The 22,314-nt window shown below is 43.5% G+C and overlaps 1 protein-coding gene across 4 annotated transcripts in view; it reads left to right on the top strand.

The window, feature by feature from the left end:
- Positions 1-22,314, top strand: part of RHBDL3 (rhomboid like 3) — a 44,107-nt gene that overhangs the window by 5,498 nt on the left and 16,295 nt on the right. For 2 of the 4 annotated variants that reach the window (XR_015051971.1, XM_085858187.1), the window contains exons 2-7: positions 7,872-8,024; positions 13,893-14,090; positions 16,191-16,339; positions 17,077-17,189; positions 18,127-18,227; positions 18,469-18,529. Coding sequence is in view for 3 of the 4 variants with exons in the window: in XM_085858187.1 (XP_085714313.1) it covers positions 7,872-8,024; positions 13,893-14,090; positions 16,191-16,339; positions 17,077-17,189; positions 18,127-18,227; positions 18,469-18,529 (775 nt within the window). In the remaining variant the exon portion in view is untranslated. Of the gene's footprint in view, positions 1-7,871; positions 8,025-13,892; positions 14,091-16,190; positions 16,340-17,076; positions 17,190-18,126; positions 18,228-18,468; positions 18,530-21,663; positions 21,789-22,314 lie in introns of those variants that run through there. The other 2 variants (XM_085858189.1, XM_085858188.1) reach the window with 2 other exon arrangements.

Genomic DNA, 22,314 nt, shown 5'->3' with positions numbered 1-22,314 from the left:
CGCGAGACGCTGCTAAAAACAACAGGGGACTTTTTGGACCCCAGAACGGATTTTCTTATTACTCTGTGCAGCAAGCTGGGATCTTAAAACATCATATGTGTATATATATATATATATATATATATATATATATATATATATATATATATATATATATATATATATATATATATATATATATATATATATATATACACACACAGTCATCCCTCGCCATATCGCGGTTCACCTTTCACGGTCTCACTGTATCGCGGATTTTTAACTCTTACATATCTAATTTTATATTGTGGATTTTTCGCTATATCACGGGATTTTGCGGTATAAATGTATTTTTATATATTTATTATTTTAATTATTTTTATGGTAAAATAGGCATTTTCTTGCCTACAAAATTAAAAAAACGTAAAAAAATAAATAAATAATTAAAACATATTACAAGAAATAAAATACTGCACATAGTGTACAGTAGAAGAGTAGACAAAGTCATGCGTATGGAAAACGTAGATGCAGTGGCTGTGACGAAGCGCCTGATGCAGTGGCGCCTTCAGAAGAGCTGTAATGCTCTTTCTGGCTGTGCAGTACATTCATCATCGTCATCACCTTCATCGTCATCAGTACTGCACAGCTAATTCATCATCATCTTCATCACGCAAGTTGTAGTATCTTCAATGGTGAGTACCCATTAGAATTTTATATGTTGTAAAAATTATGTATGTTTAAGAGTGTAAAAAGTGTTGAATGTTATATTTTGAACGTGAATCTGAAAACAAAGCTGAAGTTTAACAGTACTTTGGTTCTGATTTTGTCCTGACCACACATGCGCATATATATATATATATATATATATATATATATATATATATATATATATATATATATATATATATATATATATATATTTTTTTTTTTTTACTGTCTGCTTGTCTGGCAATCAAACAAAATTGTAGATCATTCTAAACAAGAAGCTTGCTGCTTTTAAGAATATCGTAAAGGACACAAACAACAGGCACAAATAAGTAATGTAGCGTGTTAAATATGATGGTGTAAAAGAAGCATCAACGGCAGTAAACTTCTGAATTTAAAATGAATCTCCCTCGATGAAGCTGAGTCTTTGGGTCTCCCGCGAAGAAGGTCGGTGGTCTTTCTGGTATCTCCCACGATGAGGCTGTCTTTGAGTCTCTCACTCTTTCACCAGAGGCAAGTTGGTGGTCTTTCTGTCTTCTACCGTCTTCTCTCCGACCTTGCCCCCTCCCCCCTTGCTCTGTCTGTGATCTGTCCCCCCTATATTTCTTCAGGGCGCTCAAAGTCCGCCAAAAAATCCCTTCTGATAAAACTACCAAAATAAAGAATCACTGCTCACCTTCACTCTTTCATTCCTCTTTTTCCCACCTTTGGAATAAACTCCCACACTCTGTTCAATCCCATTCCTCCCTCCAGGCCTTCAAAATAGCTGTTCACCACTACCTCTTATCTTCCCCCATTCAAAACCACGATCTTTCCTTCCGTGGTTAATCCACCCGAAGCCCACCTCCCTCAAATTCCCTGTTTTCCTTCCTGAAAGTCCCTGTAATGTCCATGTTGTTTACCCTGTGTACCCTGCCCCATCCCTCTCCCTTCCACAGATCTATTGTCTTTGTTCCTTACTGTTTAGTGCTTCCTTATCCTATCCTTCTTGTCTCCTGCCTTGTTATGTGTTTCTGTGTATTGGCTCTTACATGAGCCTCGACTTGGTATACAAAACAAAAAAAATTAATGCTTAAATCTTACAAGTACTTCGAAGATCACATTTTCAAAAAGGAATCTTAAGAGTTTGTCTTGAAAGGGGTTGATTGAAGTGAGCTGACAGCTCGATGCTTGTTTGACAAGTTCTGGTTTAGTGGCATCGGAACACGTATGTGCAGAGCAGACGTCTAATAAACATTACTTATCAGGATAAAATCGTCCGGTGAGGTTCATGATTCCATATGTCCCGTTAATGCCAAGACTTCAAAAGCAAAATGTAGAACCTCGTAAATTGCTTTGCTTCATTTGGAAGACCCCTGCTTTCTTGTCGTAGAAAGGTGTTGCATTCTCATTTCAAAAAGGTTTTGTTTTTTCCTTGAATCGAATGAAATAGTTAATGTTCGTCTTGTTTTCACACCTTCACTGTGTGCCATCTTGCTGCATGTGTGAATCATAAGTTTCAATTAAACCCTACCTCGTTCATAAGGGCAGACAAATCTGATGTTAGTTTTGCTTCGTATGAAACTGCTTTCAGAAAAAAAAAATACATTGCTCACCGTTTTTAGAAGCTGAGTTCATAAACAGACTTTTTCATCATTATTATCATTATTATTATTATTATTATTCAACATTACTGTCGTTGAATATTATCATACGAGCAGAATGGGGGAATTAACTGGTAAAATGCTGCCGCTCGTGAAGAAGCTTGTTCATAAATGCCTGTGCAGGACAAAGATATTGGTAGAAATCGGTGCACTGCACTTTTACATGAATTACAAGGATACTGGTAGACAACGAACAAACACACTTCTTCTTGCTCTTCTTTAACATCCCAAGTTATTCCCGCCTTCTTGTGGGGTCGGCAAGAGAACGACTTTGGCCCGAGTCTTTCAAGAATCGGCTGGCCACGCCTGACTGCTGGAATGGAGGTGATTTGATCACAAATTTGTAAATTGAGGGTGCCTCTTCTTCGTGAATGACATCATGGGAACTTCACCGTTCACCAATGACAAGTGCAGGCAGATGAGTCCTTCGGGTTAGCATCCTTCTGATGGATCGTCTCAAATGCGAAACACCAGGGTGACAGTTTATAGTTGGGTCGAGATTCAAACCCAGGCTTGATGGCTCAGAGAGAAGTGCTCGTACCTCTTGGCTATCATGCCAGCCACAAAAATGCATCGGATATGGGATTTGAACCTGGGTCTCTCACATCATGAGCCTATGGTTCAGGTGGGAACACTAAAAAGTCAACCTTATTCTTAAACTTTTGAAATGTTTTATGGTTTCTCTATTTCATGTGTACGGTAACAATATAGTCAAAAACTCCTTTGGATTTTGGATACCCCGTTGTTCATAAAAGTAAAACATGTTTGCTCTGAGTGTACTGATTTTAGAGGAATGAAACCCCCAATGAACTTTGGTATAAATGCATATTGAAAGGAGAACCTCTGACTTGTTAGGCCATGCTTTATGTCAGTGTACACCCGTACGTCATACCGCTGTAATGACTAATTGATGGAAAATGCGCATCTGGTTGACTTGACGTCTGCCTTGTGTGTGATTTAGTAGGTCTTTATATACCATAATCCAAATATGATGCAGAACAAGCTCAAAAAAATGCACCATGACTGTCTTTTCTAAAATACATAATGCTTTCCATGAATTGGGGAAACCTCTCAATTCATACATCAGCTTACACTGTATATTACAATGGCATGCACCGATATAAAGGGGGTGGGAGAAGGGACTTGACTTAGAACCAGTGGCAGCATGGGGGAGAAAATATAGGGTGTGGAAGGAATGAAAGTAAAGGACATTTACAGGGTGAAGGTTTTCAAAAATTCACATTTATGTATGTAATATGTAGATGGGCTCAAATATTCTGTGATGTAACTTACTGTTGTTTGGTGTAGGTATGAGCTACAGTAAAAGTATTGCTCATCCCAGAGACTTCAGACATACCATAAAGAGGTCACAACTAACTTTTGCGAACACGATGTCTATCTTCAGTGGTATGTCGGACGAGGCCTTTCGATCTCTCGGCCCTGTCAACTTGATTTATTTTTTCTACTGACTTTCATTTTTACTTAACATTATATAAAGGTAAACTTGCCCAACATCTAAATGTCGATTTTGTATCCCGTTTATGGATCAGTTACGTATTACATTTGCAAAAATCCTTTCCTTGTATGCATGATGCGTCTCCCTTCCCTTCTTTCAAGCTCAGCAGATCATCTCTTAGCTTCTTCCTTATCTTCCTGTTTTCTTAATTCTTCACTTTTATCTTCCCACTGCAAAACAGCAGAAGGCCCAAACCACAGCTTTAAACCGTTTCCTATCTTGGGCTAGAAGTTGTGCTTCATCCACATTATTTACAGCTTCTTGTATCTTTCTTCACAGTTTGCTTCCATCTGGTACTTAGTCTTCCCTCTGTCCTTCATTCTGCTTTGATATATTTTTTTCACTTGTTTTTCTTCCTCCATTCCTTCTGTACGTAAAAACTTAGGGGTGGCTTAACTGTTAAGATATAAGCTTCTTGGCACGTCATCTGTCCGTCCGTCCATAAACACTTGCAGCTTCTTCTCCGAAACTGCTGATGGGATTGTGACCAAACTTGGTTGAAATGATCTTTGCTGTGGTAGAACTCGGCCGTTCATGGCATCTTCCCCACCACCTATAAGTCGGTCCTCGTAGGGTTTAAAGGTCCCAAAAGTACTTGAATTTTGATCAAGTTTGGCCGCCATTTTGGATTGCAGGAAAACTTAACAATCTTCTCAAACCGCTTAGCCATCATTGCAAAACTTCAAATTTGTGTTAAACTACCCAAGGGAAATATAGTTTGTCAACAATGATGTTATCAGTCATGTGGTATGGCAGCCATATTGGATCGTAAGAAAATCTTTAAAAACCATCTTCTCTGAAACCTCTTAACTGATCAATGCAAAATTTTACGTATGTGATCGACTAAACACGCAGGAAATATAATTTGATAATGATGTCACTGGTCATGTGGTCTGGTGGCCATATTGGATGAAAGGAAAACTTTTAAAATTAATCTTCTCTGAAACCATTTAACCAATCAATGCAAAACTTTAAATATATGGTCGACTACATGTGGGAATGTTTCATTAAAATAAGCTGATCCGAAACATAGTATGGCCACCAGTGATGTCATAACTACAGAAAGTGGGCAATATCTCGAAAGATATGAATTACAGACACCTTAGAGTTGCACCTTATAGGGTTAATTTTGACACAACGGGAAGTGACATCATACTGGAAGTGGGCAATATCTCAATCTAAGGCTCAAGGACAGCAGGAAATTGTACTACTGTGAACATCGCATCAATACTACCTGATCTTAAATAAATGTGTATTCTAAATCCAGCTCTTATTTTTTCCCTGATCCATCCATCACTCCACTTTTTGACAACCAGTCAGGTGAGCTACAGGACCATTGGTCCTCTATTTGAATACAGTATGTCAAAACCATTTTGGTCTCGATTTCTGTATTATTGTACTCACTGAAATGTGTTCATGTGTTTTTTTTCTCTGAACCCATCATTTCTTGAGAAATCATCCCATTTTATTATGAGCATGTTCCTCAAAAAGTGCATTTCAAAGGAATTTAAGTCTCTTAGCTAATCTTCATTTATTTATTTTTGAAAAACCTACTCTGGAAAAACTCATAATTATGTAGATCTGTCCACAAGTAAATAAAAATTTAATTCAAGTGAGATCTGTCCACAGAACAGGGAGTTTCACGATACAACTTGACGTTACTATCGCATCAATCATGGCTGTTTTGTAGATGGACGGATCTTTGTCGTACATAAAACTCATGACATCTTTGAGGTGAGCAAGGTTGCAACACCGAGATCAGATGCCATTACTGTTGAAAGTAATGTTCGGTAGGATGTGTTTCACAATTGAGAAATAAACAGGAAAATGGCATCTGACTTCACCTCGAGTGTCCTCTGCTTAATTTTGGGAATGAAAAGTAAACATGTATTCCTTGGAAAGAACTGAATCTCTTTAGAATGCCCCACCTCCAAGTAGGAAATGCCCCACTGAGAGTGGTGAGAAAGAGGCGCCATTGTTGTGACATCGCTGGTCCTCAGAGTGCCCCGGGAAGTGATGGAGCTTCCCCCAAGCTCAGTGGCTGTGTTTGTCTCCTCAAACAGTCCGAGTGTGTGTGTGTGTGTGTGTGTGTGTGTGTGTGTGTGTGTGTGTGTGTGTGTGTGTGTGTGTGTGTGTGTGTGTGTGTGTGTGTGGGGCAGCTCCTCGACGAGCCTTAGATCTTCTAAAAAAACAACCAAAAAAAACCTCACCTTTGCACTCCATACTGTTGCACCATGGTACAAGGCCTGAGGGCATTCTGGAATTTCTCATATTTACATCACAAAGCCTTAAACTTTGTCTTTTTTTTTCTCTTGTCATTATAACGTTGGCATCTGATGAAAAGCAAGCTGTTGGTGTTACTTTTTTTTCTTTTTAAAGACCATTCTTATCAACTTTGCTTCATTTTTGCCGAAGGAGTGATGGTGACATCATCAAAAGGTCATTCATACATATTGAACATTTTACATAGATGTACCAGGGAATGTAACATAAACTTGTACAAAACTTTTAAACTGCCTCCCCCCCCCTCGTCCTCATCAATGTATTGTACTCTTGACAGAGCATCGTGCTGCCAAAACAGTCTCTTGCCAAGGGTGGGTGGTTTGCTGTTGCCTTCCCAGCAATCAAAGCAGAAATTTACTATTTATTGAGGGTCCTGGCGACAACTCACCAACTCTTCATCAAAAGACAGCTTGAGATCTTCAAGTACAGAAATGTCTACCAACGACCGGTACTGGCAGGCAGGTCCTCCAGCATAACGTCCTTCCGATGGATAGCACAAGCATTGATACATCCCCCTGAATGCGAAACACCAGGGCAGCAGGTTATAGCCAGTTCAAGATTCAAACACAGGCTAGATAGCTTAGAGGTGAGTGTGTGTACCTCGAGGTCCCACGTCATCCTGCCTGACCTCCCTCCCCCCTCTGTTTGTATGTGCAAGTTGTATCGCCTTGCACTTACTGATTTTACCAGGAGATGGAAAGGAATTTTCATTTGTAACAGCTACACGGTGTTTGAGAGCGAGCGGGACAAGTTTTTTTTTTAGGCAATATAAATATTGGTGGTCTGTATTTATTTTATAATTTGGTATAACGACAAGTGCACCTGTTTCGTGATGCGTAAGGCACTGATAATTATTATCTCTGCCACCAAATGAGGACGAAGGTTATCTTTTCAGCCCTGTCTGTTTGTCTGTCTGTCTGTCTGTCTGTGAACAGGATATCTCAAAAAGTTGTGGACCGATTCGGATGAAACTTGGTGGACAGGTTGGGTGTATAATACATGGCAAAGAAGGATTTATTCAATTTTGGTGAAGATCCAGATCCCGTATACGGATACAATAATTTTTTTAAAATTCTTAAGCGATTCTTCACCATTGATAAATGGGACCAAAAACGATACATAGCATGATCTTTCAAAAAGATATGGATGGATTATGACAAATTTGGTGGATGAGTTGGTTCGTTGACAAGTACAAGCTGATTCGATTTTGGTTCAGGTCAGCAGATCTGGTCTATCAGTGGGATACAAAACGTAAACTGTTCAGCCTGGCGGAGGGATGTGCTCTACCGAGTGTCATTCTCGTTGAAATCCCATGTTGATTTGACATTTGGCAAAATATCATTCCTTACTTACTGCTTGTGCAAGCTTATCCGTCAGATTCAGGTGATGCAGAAATGCACAATTGCATTGTGAAAAGTTGTATATACTGAATGAGAGGTAAGGTCTCCAGGCATCAGGCAAGTGGTTGTGCAAATGGATAAACATTGGCTGTTTTAATCTGGCTCGATGATTTTTCTTCCAAATTATGGAGTTCTGTTACATTTGACATTTGCACTTGTACCAGCAAATTATGTATGACTTTTTGCAGTGCATGAACATTGAAATCTGGGTTTCCATGACTTTAGTTGTGATGTCACAAGGTTTTGGACACTATTGTGTCATGCTCTTAGATGGAGTTTCAGGATAACATATCTCCCCTCTTTTGTTCCTTTAATGATGTCATTGTACAAACAATTGTGCTGCAGTGCGATGTTGAGGAGACTGGATTTGTGGGCACGGAAACACTGGGGCGTCTCTTGCGCTCACGTCGTCCAGACCTAGATCCAGCTAAGCTGGGATTGTTGCTGGCACTGGCTGGACGTGATGGTTCAGTGCCTTATCAAGAATTTCTGCAGCTGGTAAGAGTGGTTTGCAAAGATCAGCCTCACAAATCGAATAACTGATAGGTCACATTGTCTGGGTCAAGCAATATTTTGTCAGGTCAAGCCAGATTAGATCTGTGGCTTGCTACCAAGTACCATGTAAACCTGTACTAACCTATTTCATGGTCAGGTTGGTGGCGACTAAACCGTCTCCCCACCAGGTTTCCTGGTGAGGAGGGTGAAGAACAAAACCTGTCAAAGGGCAGAGGAGCTCCTTGTGAGCCAACGGCCATCCATTTCTGATGCCCAACTGTGTCTGCGGACGTCCTCCTGCAGTTAGGTTACTTTTTTTTAGGAGGCTGGTGGCAGGATTTGCACTCCAGACACCGTAAAACCCTTCACTCCAAAAAACACACCAAAAACGCAAAGAAAACTATAAACCCACTCCATAGGAATCCCTCCTGTGCAGCTGCACTTCGCGGGCAGCTCACTGGATGATGGGATTGGGACAAAGCCTTCGTGACCCCCACTCTTTGATGATGGGAGGTAAACCACAGGGTGACCTTCCCGGGTTGGATTGCGGTGGTGTGTGTCAGGGTGGTGCTGAGGTGTCGTCCACCAGACGTCGGTCTTCTTGGGTTAACCTGAGGCGGTTCCTTTGGGTGGGTGCCTGGAATGTTCTATCTCTAAGAGAGGATGATCACCTGTCTCTGTTATCATCTGAGCTCAAGCTTTTGAACATCGGTATTGCAGCACTCTCTGAGGTTCAGAGACCGGATAGTGGCGAGATCATGGCGGGTGGTTACACTTTCTATTGGTCTGGTCGCTGTGATGGTTACCATGCCCAAGGAGTTGCTGTTGCTATGTCCAATAAACTGACTTCAATGAAAATTGAGGTAACACCGATCAACGAGCGTATTATGAGACAGGATTCGTCACTCCTTGGGTGTCATTTCTCTGGTCTCTGTATATGCTCCAACTGAGGCGAGTGATCTCACCATGAAGGACACATTCTATGGCATGCTCGAGTCTGTGGTTGATCAGTGCCCCAGGCAAGATACTCTTCTCGTCTTCAGAGATTTCATTGCATCGTCTGGAACTGATAGGGGTGGTTATGAGACATGTGTTGGTCCCCATGGACCTAGAACTGTGAGCCAGAATAGCACTAAGCTCCTTGACTTTGCAAGAAGTCATGAACTTAGGGTGGCTGGTTCATTGATTTCATGCCCACAGGGTCATCGCTGGGCTTGGTATTCCAACGCTGGTGGTGTGGCATAGGCGATTGACCATGTACTCATTGATGGTTGCTTCACGGTGATCCAAAACTGCAGGGTCTTCCGGAGTGCTCAGTTCCTCAATACTGACCACAGGCTTGTTGTAGCAACTCTGAAGTTACAGCTTAAATCTAGGTGTATGTTACCATCCCAGCCTCAGCTGGATGTTGGCAAGGTCAAGGATGAGAGGGTAACTGAGGAGTTTGCAAACAGGCTGAGTGGGGATTTGGGGGGTCTGGGTGCTTTGGGAGATACTGATGATATGAGTTGTGGAGTGCCTCAAAGACCACCATCCTTGATGTTGCCCGTGAATGTCTTGGAACCAAACTCACTGTAGGGCGAAGAAGAATTTTGTCTCTCAAGGGACACTGGATACCATTGACCAGAGTCGCAGGGCCAGGCTTAATGGCAGAACTGAGCTGTTCAGAGAGTTGAGCCATAAAACTGTACGTGCGCTAAGGGTGGACAAGGAGGCCTATGTGCGAGGATTCTGTGAGGGGTAGAGCATCACGTGTGGTCAAGTGATGGTCATGCTGCTTACCGGGGAATTCGCTCATTGCGTTCCTCCAAGCCCATCTCTCGGTGTACTGCAGTTAGAGAGTAGGGTGGTGGGCTCTTGACAGAGGAGTCTGAAGTAAAGGCCCGCTGGGCCGGTTACTTTGAGCGGCTGTACCAGGCTGATCCACCAGCTGTTGAGTTGGATGTCAGGAGTGTTACTATCCCCATTGCTGACCCTCCAATCAACTGTGATCCACCTTTGTTTATGGAAATGCAGGCTGCAGTGAACCGGTTGAAATGGGGTGAAGCTCCTGGGATCTGTGGCATCCACACTGAACTTCTCAAGGCTGGTGGAAATACTGCACTCATGTCATTGCATACAGTTCTGCGCTCTGCCTGGAACACAGGCATAGTCCTAACTGACTGGAAGAGGGGCCATATTGTCCCTCTCTGGAAAGAGAAGGGTGATCGCCAGGAATGCAACAACTACCGAGGGGTGACGCTGCTCTCAGTGTCGGGCAAGGTCTTTGCTCGGATAATTATTGATACGGTTCACCAACATCTGGTTGAGCACCAATGCGCAGAGCATTCAGGCTTTACACCAAAGAGGTCAACAATTCACCGTGTCCTTGCTCTTCGTGTCCTCACCAAACGCAGAGGAGAGTTTCGGCAGGGGCTGCTTGCAGCCTATGTTGATCTCTGCTAAGCGTTCGATTCTGTGAATCAGGATGCCCTCTGGAGGATTCTTGGTCTTCGTGGGGTGCCACCAAAGCTGAGCAATCTGATGTCTGAACTATACTCTGGTATTGAAAGTGCTGTGGGATGCGGTGATACCATCTCCAACATTTTTCCAGTTGTGGCTGGAGTTCGTCAGAGGTGTGTACTGACCCCCACACTTTTCAGCACTCGCATGGACTGGATTCTGGGGAGGATGTCGGAGAGATCAAGCTGCGGTGCATCGTTTGGGGATGTCAAGATCTCTGACCTTGATTTCGCAGATCATGCAGCCATCTTTGCAGAGACTCTGGATATCCCTTTGGGGTCCTCGAGGTGCTGAACGAGGAACTGGAGCCATTGGGATTACGGGTTTCCCATGTCAAAACTAAGATCCGGCTTTCAATGATATCTTGGATGCTGCTATGTTGTCTGTGCCTGTTTCTGGTGAGGATGTTAAGGTCAAGGAGAGATTCACTTACCTTGGCAGTGATATTCATGTCTCTGCTGGCTGTGAGCTGGAGGTCAATCGACATCTGGGTCGGGCCTGGGGAGTCATGGATTCACTGGATCATGGGGTGTGATGCAGCTGGTACCTGTGCTGGAGGATGAAAGTCGGAGCCTTCAGGTCCTTGGTGCTTCCAGTCTTGCTCTACGGATGTGAGACTTGGACTCTGACCAGGGATCCGAGAAGGAGAATTAACTCATTTGGTACCAGTTCGCTTCGGAAAATCCTTGGCTCTCGCTGGTTGAACTTTGTGTCCAACGAGTGGTTGCTGAGAGACTCAGATGTGATTTGTTACTTGTATAGTCCGTGAGCGTCAGCTGTTGCTGTATGAACATGTGGCTCATTTTCCTGACGCTGATCCTGCTCACCAGATTCTCTCAGCAAGGGAGCCTCGTGAGTGGAGGAGGCCAACGGGCCAACCACGTGCCTTGTGGCTGCAGCAGATTGATCGGCATCTCAAGGAGATGGGGATGGGCCAGGCATCTGCCTGGGGGATGTCCAAATGGAGGCCCCTGGAGTACCGGCAGAAAGTGTCTGTGGACGTGGAAGTGTGTGTGGACACTTTCCGCCCTGGAGTACCCCCTGGAGTTCCGCGGTGATGCGCTGCTCCGGCGCATGCTCCCATTCCTGACCTGAAATGGTTTGGCAGCTATATTGGATTGAAAGAAAATCTTTAAACATAATTATTTCACTTGAACTGCTTCATAGAGGACGTAAAACTTTAAAATTATGATCCAGTGGTGATGGGAAATCTATGTGTTCAATTTCAACCTGATTGGACGCATGGTGGTCTGGCAGACAGAATTATTTAAATATTTTTTTTTATCTGGGTTCTTTTTGATTGTTTTTATTTTTTTTTGAATAAGGCTCACCTACCTGGCTGTGCTTGGATGGGTTTGAGGGTAGAGAAGTAGCAGCTGAAACCCGAATCCTATTCACGTTCCTGCTGATGACTTCATCTTTGCTTTTTGCTTGTTTGTGTTCCTGATTAATGTCGGACTTGTACCTATTTGGTCTTGCATTTGATTTGAAGTTAATTAATTTTAATCCCATTCTGAATTCAATTGAATAATATACATCATGGGTCAGGGTCAGGTGTCCGATCAAAGCGGGATGTCTTGGGACCCGGTCATCACTACCAGCAGTTATAAAGTGGCAGTTCTCGTTATGTCTATTATTAATTACGGAACACACCAGTACACAAATACCACTCAAAATCCATCACACAAAACTCCACAAACCCCACACAAAACAAGTCCTGCAATCTCTGACTGCTCTTTTTCTTTATTTTGTTTCCGACCACACATTTAACAAAGTTGTATTTCACATCAGTTTTTAAAAGGACACCATTATAACATGGGATGACAGGTATGACTGCCAAAAACACGCCTTGCTAACACCATGCCAATTGCGAAAAGAAGTGCATCCTACTGAAGGTAATAAAAATTGTTTCTCAAAACCTTACGGATGCCAAAGCGCAATAGTTCTTCTGTCCAGCAAGGGAGTCGGTCATAAAGCGTGTGCGCCGCATTTGAAATGAGAATGTCAGAGTGATGTTTCCATGGTGATCACACTGCTGTTTTACCACAACCATAAAGTTGCCATTTTAACCTCAAAGCCCTTTCTACTCCACTGAGAGCATGCCAAGTCAGAAATACAGTACTACTAATTATTTTACTTATCTCTTATTTTTAATTTTTAGCGCTTAAGAATTTACTTCCTCAACCTAAAAGCATCTATGCATAGGAGAGACTTTACTTCGTGAAAAACGATCCACATTCCGGGCACAAGGATGCACTAACAGCTTGTGGGCAAGATTGGAAAAGATACACAAAGCTCCCACCGCTGAGAAGGACGCAGTCGGCCTGTTGCCGATAACGCCTGTATGTGTCTGCCTAATAGAGTGAGTCAGACCACCGCAGAGTGGGACAAGCACTAATTTAATTGAATCCTCACTGGGAGCCGGTCTATGATATGTGCTTGCATGATTGCATTGACTGACTGTGTAATTTCAACAACAGACAGCATACCCACCTTTAATTAAAGCGCACGTCCAGCACTCAGGGCGTAGACATATTGATGGCATTCCTGATTGGGAAGATTATGGACAGTAAGGAAGAATGAAGAACATTCTGAAAAACTTGCTCATATGGATGGAGTGCTTCTTTATACTCTTAGCCGAATTACCTTTTGGATGCTGAAATGCCACAGAGTTGAGTGGGGAGAGGAAAAATTGCCAAACACCACCCTATTCGCCCCCCCCCCCCGACCACTACCATCCCAACCCACTGAACAATCGACAGTGAAGACCACTAAAGGACTAACTCGTAGGCTATCTATCTGAGCAGGTGGAAGCAGCTCGGCCACGTCCACATCATTTGGTGGTATGAAGCCACTCGGGAGATGTAATTCAATCTGCCAACTGTTTGGAAGTTGTAATTGTTTGAGTACGATTGCAAAAAGGATGTGTTTGTTTTTTTGAAGATGTCTTTATGAGGATTTTAGGTGCATAGCCTGGTTTTTTGTAATGCTGACTATGGAAGTCATTAGCAAGCTTGATCTTAGGTAGACAAAGAAGTAGGTTGTTGATGAATGTTTGCCACTCTATAGGGTTGGTAAATGGTAGATAATGGAGAGGAGAGGAGGTGCAAGGCTAGATAGTTAAAAAAAAATAAACAAACAAACAAAAAAACTGAAAGACCACTAACATGTTTGCAGGAAAAAAAAAGTAGGCCCTCCACTTTGTTCCGTCAGTAAATGCCGATAATGCCGAAAGACGCTTCTGCATCCAGGGATGCAGGGTGGGATGCAAGAGACCCAATGTACCAGGGGAAGAAAAATGTTATGCATTCTGTGAGAAGGCAATTATTTATTTTCTTGCACCCTCTTTCAATTTTCTTCTTCCGACAGTTGAGTTCCCGGCGAAGTAGCAGCTTCTTAGCAGCTGTGACGTTGGGTCGACGACGCTTGAGGCTCGGACTTTCCCGCAGGGCTTTGGGTTTGGTGGCTGCACAGACTCTTCCAGCACCTGAGCCCCAGCGTCAGTTTTTGTCGGCCTATAGCTGCCGTCCACCTCCTCTCTTTGTCCCTACTGTCACGCTGCTGCAGGTACATTTGGGCCGACTGGGTAATGCAAGAGTCACCACTTTCTCACGGTCACTTTTATGATTTTCCAGCAAACTCGAAGTACACCCAATCTCATTGAGGGTGGGGGGGGGAGTTATGGGGGATGTTTGAAGTATTTTGAGTTGTCGGCTTCTCTGATTGTCCCACAGCCATGTGATTTGTAACACAAATGGTATAACCTGGTCTCAAGTTCAAAAAAATTATTATTATTATTATTTCGGATGCAGCCTGTGGCTGTTGCATCATTTCTGGGAGCGTGGCTATGCCGCTGATGCAGTGCCCCCTGTTTCCAGTAAGCTGGTACTCGTTTTGACGACCTCCGAAGGACAACAGACTGAGTCAACCCACCTGATGTTATTTAACTGCATGACAGGAGCTTGAACTCGAGACCTTAAGTTCCTAAGGCAGCCACCTTAACCGTGAAGCCAACACCAGGCTTCTCAAAAATAACTCGAATGCCAATCTTCGACGTCGCAATGCCGACTGATATGCCTCTGCCCACATTATTACATCATTATCATACTTGTACCAAGTTTGTTTTAAATCTCTAAAGTTGTTCTCAAGTATCACATTTTTACCTGAAATGACCTCTAACCTTTGACCTCTTGACGCCAAAATCGAATCAGTTCTTCTTTGCATCATAATATATATATTTGTACCAAGTTTGATCAAAATCCCATCACTGATATACAAGTTAGTGCAGTAGCAGAATTTTCACCTTACTGGACCTCTGACCTTTGATCTCTTGACCCCATTATCTAATCGGTTCATCTTGTCATTACTATACATACAGTACTTGTACCAAGTTTGACTTCGGATTCCTTCAGCTGTTCTTAAGTTACCGCGGGAATGAAAACCTAACACTGACGGACGGGCAACCCGAAAACATAATGCCTCCAGCGACTTCGTCAACGGAGGCATAATAATAAAAGCCTTTTGATGCCTTCATTGAGACTGTGGTCAAGGTACACTACCCTTGCATCACAAGCACAGAGTTTTTAAATTATTGAGAGGAGGGCCAGTATAGTCCCCCATCTTTGGCTGTACAATCAGAAATGTATTACCACTACTTTATTATTATTTGTTGGAAAATGTGTGGCTGTCTGTCATACAGGATCGAGGTGTGGATGAAGTATGAGGATATAGGGTTTAAGGGATCCCATATATTGTAGTCCACATCGTGTTGCAACTAGTCTCATAAAATTATGCCATGCCCATGCCTCGTTGCTTTAAAACGTTGCTCTGTACCTTGCCAGAATTACGAGCCTTTTGTCTTTGAACCCTCCCTTCGACATTATTGTTTAATCTCATTGCTACTCAGAAACCGTTTCTTCACCTGCACATTATACACCCATGATTCTGTGAATGGTTGAACCTTTCTCATGAAGGACCCTGCCTTCCCCACCCCTCTATGGGAGAGTGCGGGTGGTATTCATGATGCCAACCTTGTAAGGACATCCCCTGGGGGTGTGGAGGGAGGGGGGGCTGAGCACTCTGCCAGGTTTGGTCAAGATGGCCAGAGTATTTGGTGAGCAAACAAACAAATGGACCATTTTTGCTTCATTGTGTGGATTGTTTGGGGAGAAGCCCCACCTCCATTTCCAAACAGGTGCTTAAACTATTCATCCTATGATTGCCATCATATTTGACAACAGTTGTATCAGTAAATTTCATTCAGTCTGTCCATTGATCTTTACATAACAAAGTGTCTGTTTCTTTATTTCCAGCATTTCGGTGTCGTGTTTCCTGCACCCAACTATTCATATTTTTTTGTTTATATATTTTTGTCATCGAGAAAAAAGACCAAAGGACCGTTAATTTATTATTAATATCTGTTTTTTAATTTTTTTTTCTTTATTCATAAAGCAGAACAAATCATCTAAATATGAACATGCCAAAGAAAATGTCAAAAATTTTTTTTTAAATATCTCCATCGGTATAAACCAGTTGAGATGGTAAATGAACATGTGGTCAATGGATAATTTCAGATGAAAATGGCATTTTTGTTTTTGTTGGCCTTATTTTTTCAGGGGATTAAGAGGATTACAAAAAATTTGTGTGGATGTGGTATGTGACTGCTAGGTGTGCCTGTACCTTTACTGCGGTGTTCTGCTGGATGCCTGGCTGGTCCAATGCCAGGAGGTTGGCTTTGTAGGCCTTCCCATCATTTATGATCCACGGCAACGGCATCAAGCCTGGCGTTTCATCAGCTATGCACTTTTGCACTCTGGGTCAGTGCACATTCTAATCAACACTTTTTATTTCCACCACCTAAGGTGGACGAAGGCTATTTTTTCTGCCCTGTCTGTCTGTCTGTCTGTCTGTCAGCAGGATATCTCAAACATTTTAGAATAGATTCGGGTGAAACTTGGTGAACAAGTTGGGTGTGTGACCACGACGAGTTGATTCGATTTTGATGAAGATCCGAATCTGGATCTGGATACGAGAGTTATTTAATTTTTAAAGTGATTCTTCACCATCAAGAGATAGGGCCAAACACGATAGAGCACTGTATAGCATGATATTTCAAAAATGCATTGGGCCCGGTATGTTCTCGTGGATCAGGCATTATGTGGTAGAGGTATGCGCTCTACCGAGTGCCCTTCTAGTTTTTTCTGCGTTGATTCGTGTCATATGAAAGAAAAAAAATATTTTGCTCACCAGCATTGTTCAATGATTGCAGATTATTTAGATTCATAATCATGATGTCATGACTCAAAAAAAGCTTTGCTCATCAGCACAGTGGCATGCCTGTAGAATGTGATTACGAGCTGATGCTGCACCATGGCTGCATTATGTTAGCCAGGGATACAATATGGCTTGTAACACGAAAGGTTGACATTTTGAGCACAAGTCACCATTAAATATTAAGCCCTGGGTGAGACTTCAAGGTTCAAAGCTCTCTTCCAACAGTGGCATTCTCACTTTGTGTTATGCTTCTTTTATGTAATGCTTCTCTTCCTCCTAGCTTGCCACAACTGCTGTACGTCGTGTTCGGGCAGCTGTTTATTGGAGTCATGCTTGAAATGGCACATGGCACTTTACCTGTGGCTCTTCTCTACTTTTCAGGTGTTTTGGCAGGTAACTATCTGTGTACGTATAAGGTGCATTAAGCTTCAGTTTAACATTTAAAAAAAACATTGTTTCAGCTTTGAAATTTGTTCCTAAAATCGTGAAAATAAATGTTACTAAAATAAATAATTTGTTACTAAAACTAAAATTAAAACAATTAAAATGACTGAAATCGCTACCTGTGGCACGCAAGGCCACTGTCATACCTGGCTTTCTCACTTTTACCATGCATAATAATGCTACTCTCGATGGAGCCTTCTCCTGTCCTCTCCCAGTGGAGGCTTGAATGGTCAAAGACATTGTCTTGGACTCGGTCTCATTCATCCCTGATGCAGTCGACCTCTGGGATGTTCTGGAAAACCTTCTGTTCCCTTTTCTGCAGATGACTACATTTGTCATGCAGTGACCCCATCCCAATGACAGGCAGAAGGCAGCTGCATCACTCTCTGCTGATCTGGAATTTATTCGATTGTGGTCTGATAAATGCAACGTCTTTCAATCCTGGCAAGTCTCAGTCTCTCATCTTGGCGCTCTGGAAGGATTGGCAAACAAACCCAATTATCTATTTCGATGCTGAGTCACTGGAAGAGGTTCAATCTCTTGAACGTTTAGGCATCAGCATCAGTCATGACCTCTTCTTCCGGGCTGACCATATAATAAGGTTTGCCTCAAAGCCAGGCACAAACTGAGCATCCTCCTCGTTCTAAATCATTCCTCGGAAAATCAAAACTACTCACAGCTTACAAGGCCTTTTGTCCATAACTCAATGGAGTACTGCTCTCCCCTGTGAGGAGGAGCCCCAGGATCATATCTGTCTCTCCGAGATTCTTTGTAATCCAAAGCTCTCAGCATTACTGGCCGATGATTTCCTGTCACTGATCGATGTACATTATCATTCCCAATAGTTTCCAGTCACATTTTAATTGTGTTTCTTTCTCCCTGCCAGGTTCTTTGCTAGCTTCTGTTGTAGACATGTCTTCTCCCCTCGTGGGTGGATCTGGAGGTCTATATGCCCTACTATCTGCACATCTTGCCCTCTCTGCCATGGTAAGTCATAATATAATCCTCCTGCCAGTCTTTTACCTTTTTTCTTCCTTTGGCTCACATTATGAGCGCATTGCTGATCGGTATTTATCAAACATCTCGAGCTCCATTATGACTCACAGCTTCTCCCAATCGTGTTGTACCCCATGTGTATGAACGCTACCCCTTGAAAAGGTTCCTACCGCTGTTCTGTGTTTATGAAGGACAGGCATATACCAAGGTACACCACTTGGTTGTTTTACAGAACTGGGCAGACATGCAGTGTCCGCTCAAGTTCCTGCAGATGGCTGTTGCCGTCACAAGTAGTGAGTCTTACCCACGTCCATCACACTTGCCTCACATTCGTCATCCTGCTCCCTCCACCACCACTGCACTGATCCTTTCCCCACTTTGCTCAGCTTTTCCGAGTTTATCGTTTTATTCACATGGGCATGGTGCCTCATTCTGGCGCATCAGCTTAACGTTTACCAAATTGATCTTGATTACACGTAGGTAGTTGAGTGTTTGTATATCTCATAAACGATGTTTGTTTATCGTATTCAGTGAGCTGGAGCAAACTGTATTGCCGTGGTTCTCCTTCTCGGATTGGCATTCACCTTTGGGTGACCTGGAATCGGTCATGCTTCAATGCTCTGCGCAGTCAATTTATTTATGATTGCACAATGCTCCAACACCGTCTTGGATTGATCAATGGCACCAATAATTCAGAAACATGAGCATCAGATGGGCTTGCGTTGAGACTCGGTGGCGGAATGGTTCGCCATTAGAGCATCTGCTTTGAGTCTGGGAGATTGGTGGTTCAAACCCGATCCTGGCCAAGTCATAACAAACACTTTTAAAATGGTCCGTGCAGTTTGCTTGCTTGCCACTCAGCATTTTAAAAGGATAGAGCAAGGACAAACAACCATAAGTTGGCAACTGTTGCATATGTTTTATGGGCCTAATGGCCTAAACACAAAGCTGTCCTTATTTTCCACAAACACTCCATTTTTCTGTTTGTCTGTCTGTCTGTTCCCTTATATCTTGTATATGTTAATAATGGAACATTGTCGGACCACAAAACCTTGCAGACATATTTGGGGCCCGATGGAGAGTGCCATTTTTAAGGGGGGCGGGGGGGGGTGAAGGGGGGTATTTGGAATAGGGGAAAGGTTAATATATTTGACCACAATGCAACACCTTATCCAAAACTAAACCGTGAGTCCTTAATTTGACCACTTTAATTGATCGTGACCAAACTTTTCAAGGATCGTGTGAGCCCCATGGGGAGTGTAATTGGGGGGAGGGGGAGAGGTGCGATGAAGCTTTTGGGAAGGGGATAGGGGTTAGTTGTTTTGATAACAGTGGAGGCATAGCATGTGGATCCTGCTTGGCACTTATCATTATCCCGCGTGCACAAAGTGAAAAACGAGGTAAGGCAATTGGTTGACATTGTCTGTCTATAGACGTCAGTTTATGATCGGGGGAACTACTTTATTTCGATTGAATGTTATATTTTGAACACAAATCGGAACATAAACATCCAGTTTAGCAGTACTTTGGAAAATTGTATGGCGTCTCGTCCTGAGTGCACATTCGCACAAAAGCGGGAAGGTGATTTTTAAGCTGTGAAGCCCCTTCAATATTTGGCTATGTCCTTCCTTTCATACGTCTTCCAAAAAGAAGAAGAAGAAGAACCTTTCTCAACCCCCTTGTTTAATTCTAATGGGTTCTAAAAGGTAGTTATAAGGGGCTCTTCGGATAGGTTTCATTCATTTCTAGGCTTTGCCTATTTCATACTAGTAAATATAACCCGTTGCTTCATTGATGGTAATGTTAAGGGGGGGGAGTGAGTGAGGATGATGGGGGAGAGAGGAAAGGGGGCAGGGGAAAGGGGTTTGGGAAGAGGTAAGCGTGAGGGGAGGGGATCACGACTTGCGTTTGGTAGTGGGACTTGTGGAGAAGGGGCGGTAGTACAGGATTGCACAAAATGGGGTATGTTAATACAGCATGTTGAGATCGGCAGGAGGTGTCCATAGGGGGTAGAGAGGGAAGGGGAGGGTGAGGGAAGGCAGTGTGATGGGAAGGCAAGGCAGCATGAGGAAAAGTGAAGGTGGCGTGAGGGAAGGGGAAGGGAAGGTGGCGTGAGGGGAGGGGAATGGAAGGCAGCATGAGGGAAAGTGAAGGCGGTATGAGGGGAGGGGAAGGGAAGGCAGCATGAGGGAAAGTGAAGGTGACGTGAGGGAAGTGGAAGGGAAGGTGACGTGAGGGGAGGAGAAGGAAAGGCGGCATGAGGGGAGGGGAAGGGAATGCGGCGTGTGGGGAAAAGGGAAGGTGGTGTGAGCGGAAAAGGGAAGGCGGTGTGAGGGGAAGAGAATTCGGTTTGAGGAGAAGGGAAGGCGGTGAGAGGGGAAGGGAAAGGAAGGCAGCATGAGGGGAAGAGAACGCGGTGAGAGGGGAGGAGAAGGAAGGGCAGGATGAGGGGAGGGGAAGGGAAGTCGGCGTGAGGGGAGGGGAAGGGAAGTCGGCGTGAGGGGAAGGGAAAGGAAGGCAGCGTGAGGTGGAGAGAATGCGGTGTGAGGGGAGGGGAAGGGAAGGCGGCATGAGGGGAGGGGAATGGAAGGCGGCGTGAGGGGAGGGGAAGGGAAGGTGGCGTGAGGGGAGCGGAAGGGAAAGCGGCATGAGGGAAGGGGAAGGGAAGGCAGTATGAGGGGAATGGGAGATGGCATGAGGCGGGGAAGGGAAGACAGCATGAGGGGAAGGGAAGGGCGATAAAGCCTGCCCAAACAGCAACATCTTAAAACCCACACTATCGACCGGACAAAGGCCTGCCTACCTGCATGCATGCATGCTCACAGATGCAACGAGCTTTGCAACCCTCCGGTCGGTTCACTCCAAATCTGATTCGTACATGCTACACTATGAGGAAGCAGTTTTAAATCTAAAACTAAACCGTGAGTCCTTAACAGAGGGGGAGGTGTGTGTGTGTGTGTGTGTGTGTGTGTGTGTGTGTGTGTGTGTGTGTGTGTGTGTGTGTGTGTGTGTGTGTGTGTGTGTGTGTGTGTGTGTGTGTGTGTGTGTGTGTGTGTGTGTGTGTGTGTGCGTGCGAGACACAGAGACACAGAGACACAGAGACATAAACAAGAACGGGGAGGGGGAGAGGAGAGGAGTGAGGTGGGGAGATGGGAGGGGGGGGGTTCTGGCAGATCTGACATCCAGTTTAACATCCATGTGAGAGAAGGCACACAGATTAATGAATCACCCTGCCTGTGAAACACTGGGATGACAGTTTATCGCTGAGTCGAGATTCAAACCCAGGCAAGACAGCTTCGAGTGAGCGGTGCCTCGTGCATACATCTCGGCTATCCTGCCGTGATGTGGTGATTCATTGCTTTGTAAGAACTGAAAACATTTTTTACTCCTTGTAATCATCTAATTTATTTTGCCTTTCTAACTCCAGAAATGTCCCCGTGGAGAACGGCGCCGCTGTATCACCACCGAAGCTTGAAAGGCGCTCGCCAATTGCCTTAACCACTCAAGCAAGCACTCCAACAAAACCGTTGAAGAAACTTTTCAAAATGAAACGTTGAAATATATATATATATATAAATATATATATATACATATATATATATATATATATATATATATATATATAAATATATATATATATATATATATATATATATATATAAATATATATACATATATATATATATATATATATATATATATATATATATATATATATATATATATATATATATATATATATATATCTTCTTTCGGCTGCTCCTGTTCGGGGTCGCCACAGCGGATCATCCGTTATGATCCGCATAATGATTTGGCACAGGTTTTACGCCGGATGCCCTTCCTGACTCAACCCTGGTCGCCTCTTACGAGGCAGGGGTATGGTACACCTATTCTAACCGGGCCCAGTACACTGGTACTCACTTCGCCGACCTCGGAAGGATGAACAGGCTGAGTCAACCTCCTGGTGTGTATTAATTCAAGCGGCCAACGGGGCTTGAACTCAGGACCTTTTGGATCCCAAGCCGCTACCCTAACCACTACGCCAACACCAGGCTCAAGCCATTATTGAATGAACATG

This window comes from Eptatretus burgeri, chromosome 15 (assembly GCF_056783735.1).
Source record: "Eptatretus burgeri isolate ZD-2024b chromosome 15, Ebu_testis_v1, whole genome shotgun sequence".
In the NCBI taxonomy this organism is placed as follows: domain Eukaryota; kingdom Metazoa; phylum Chordata; class Myxini; order Myxiniformes; family Myxinidae; genus Eptatretus; species Eptatretus burgeri.
Note: the sequence above shows the minus strand (reverse complement) of the source record. Positions and strands in the feature narration are given on the sequence as shown.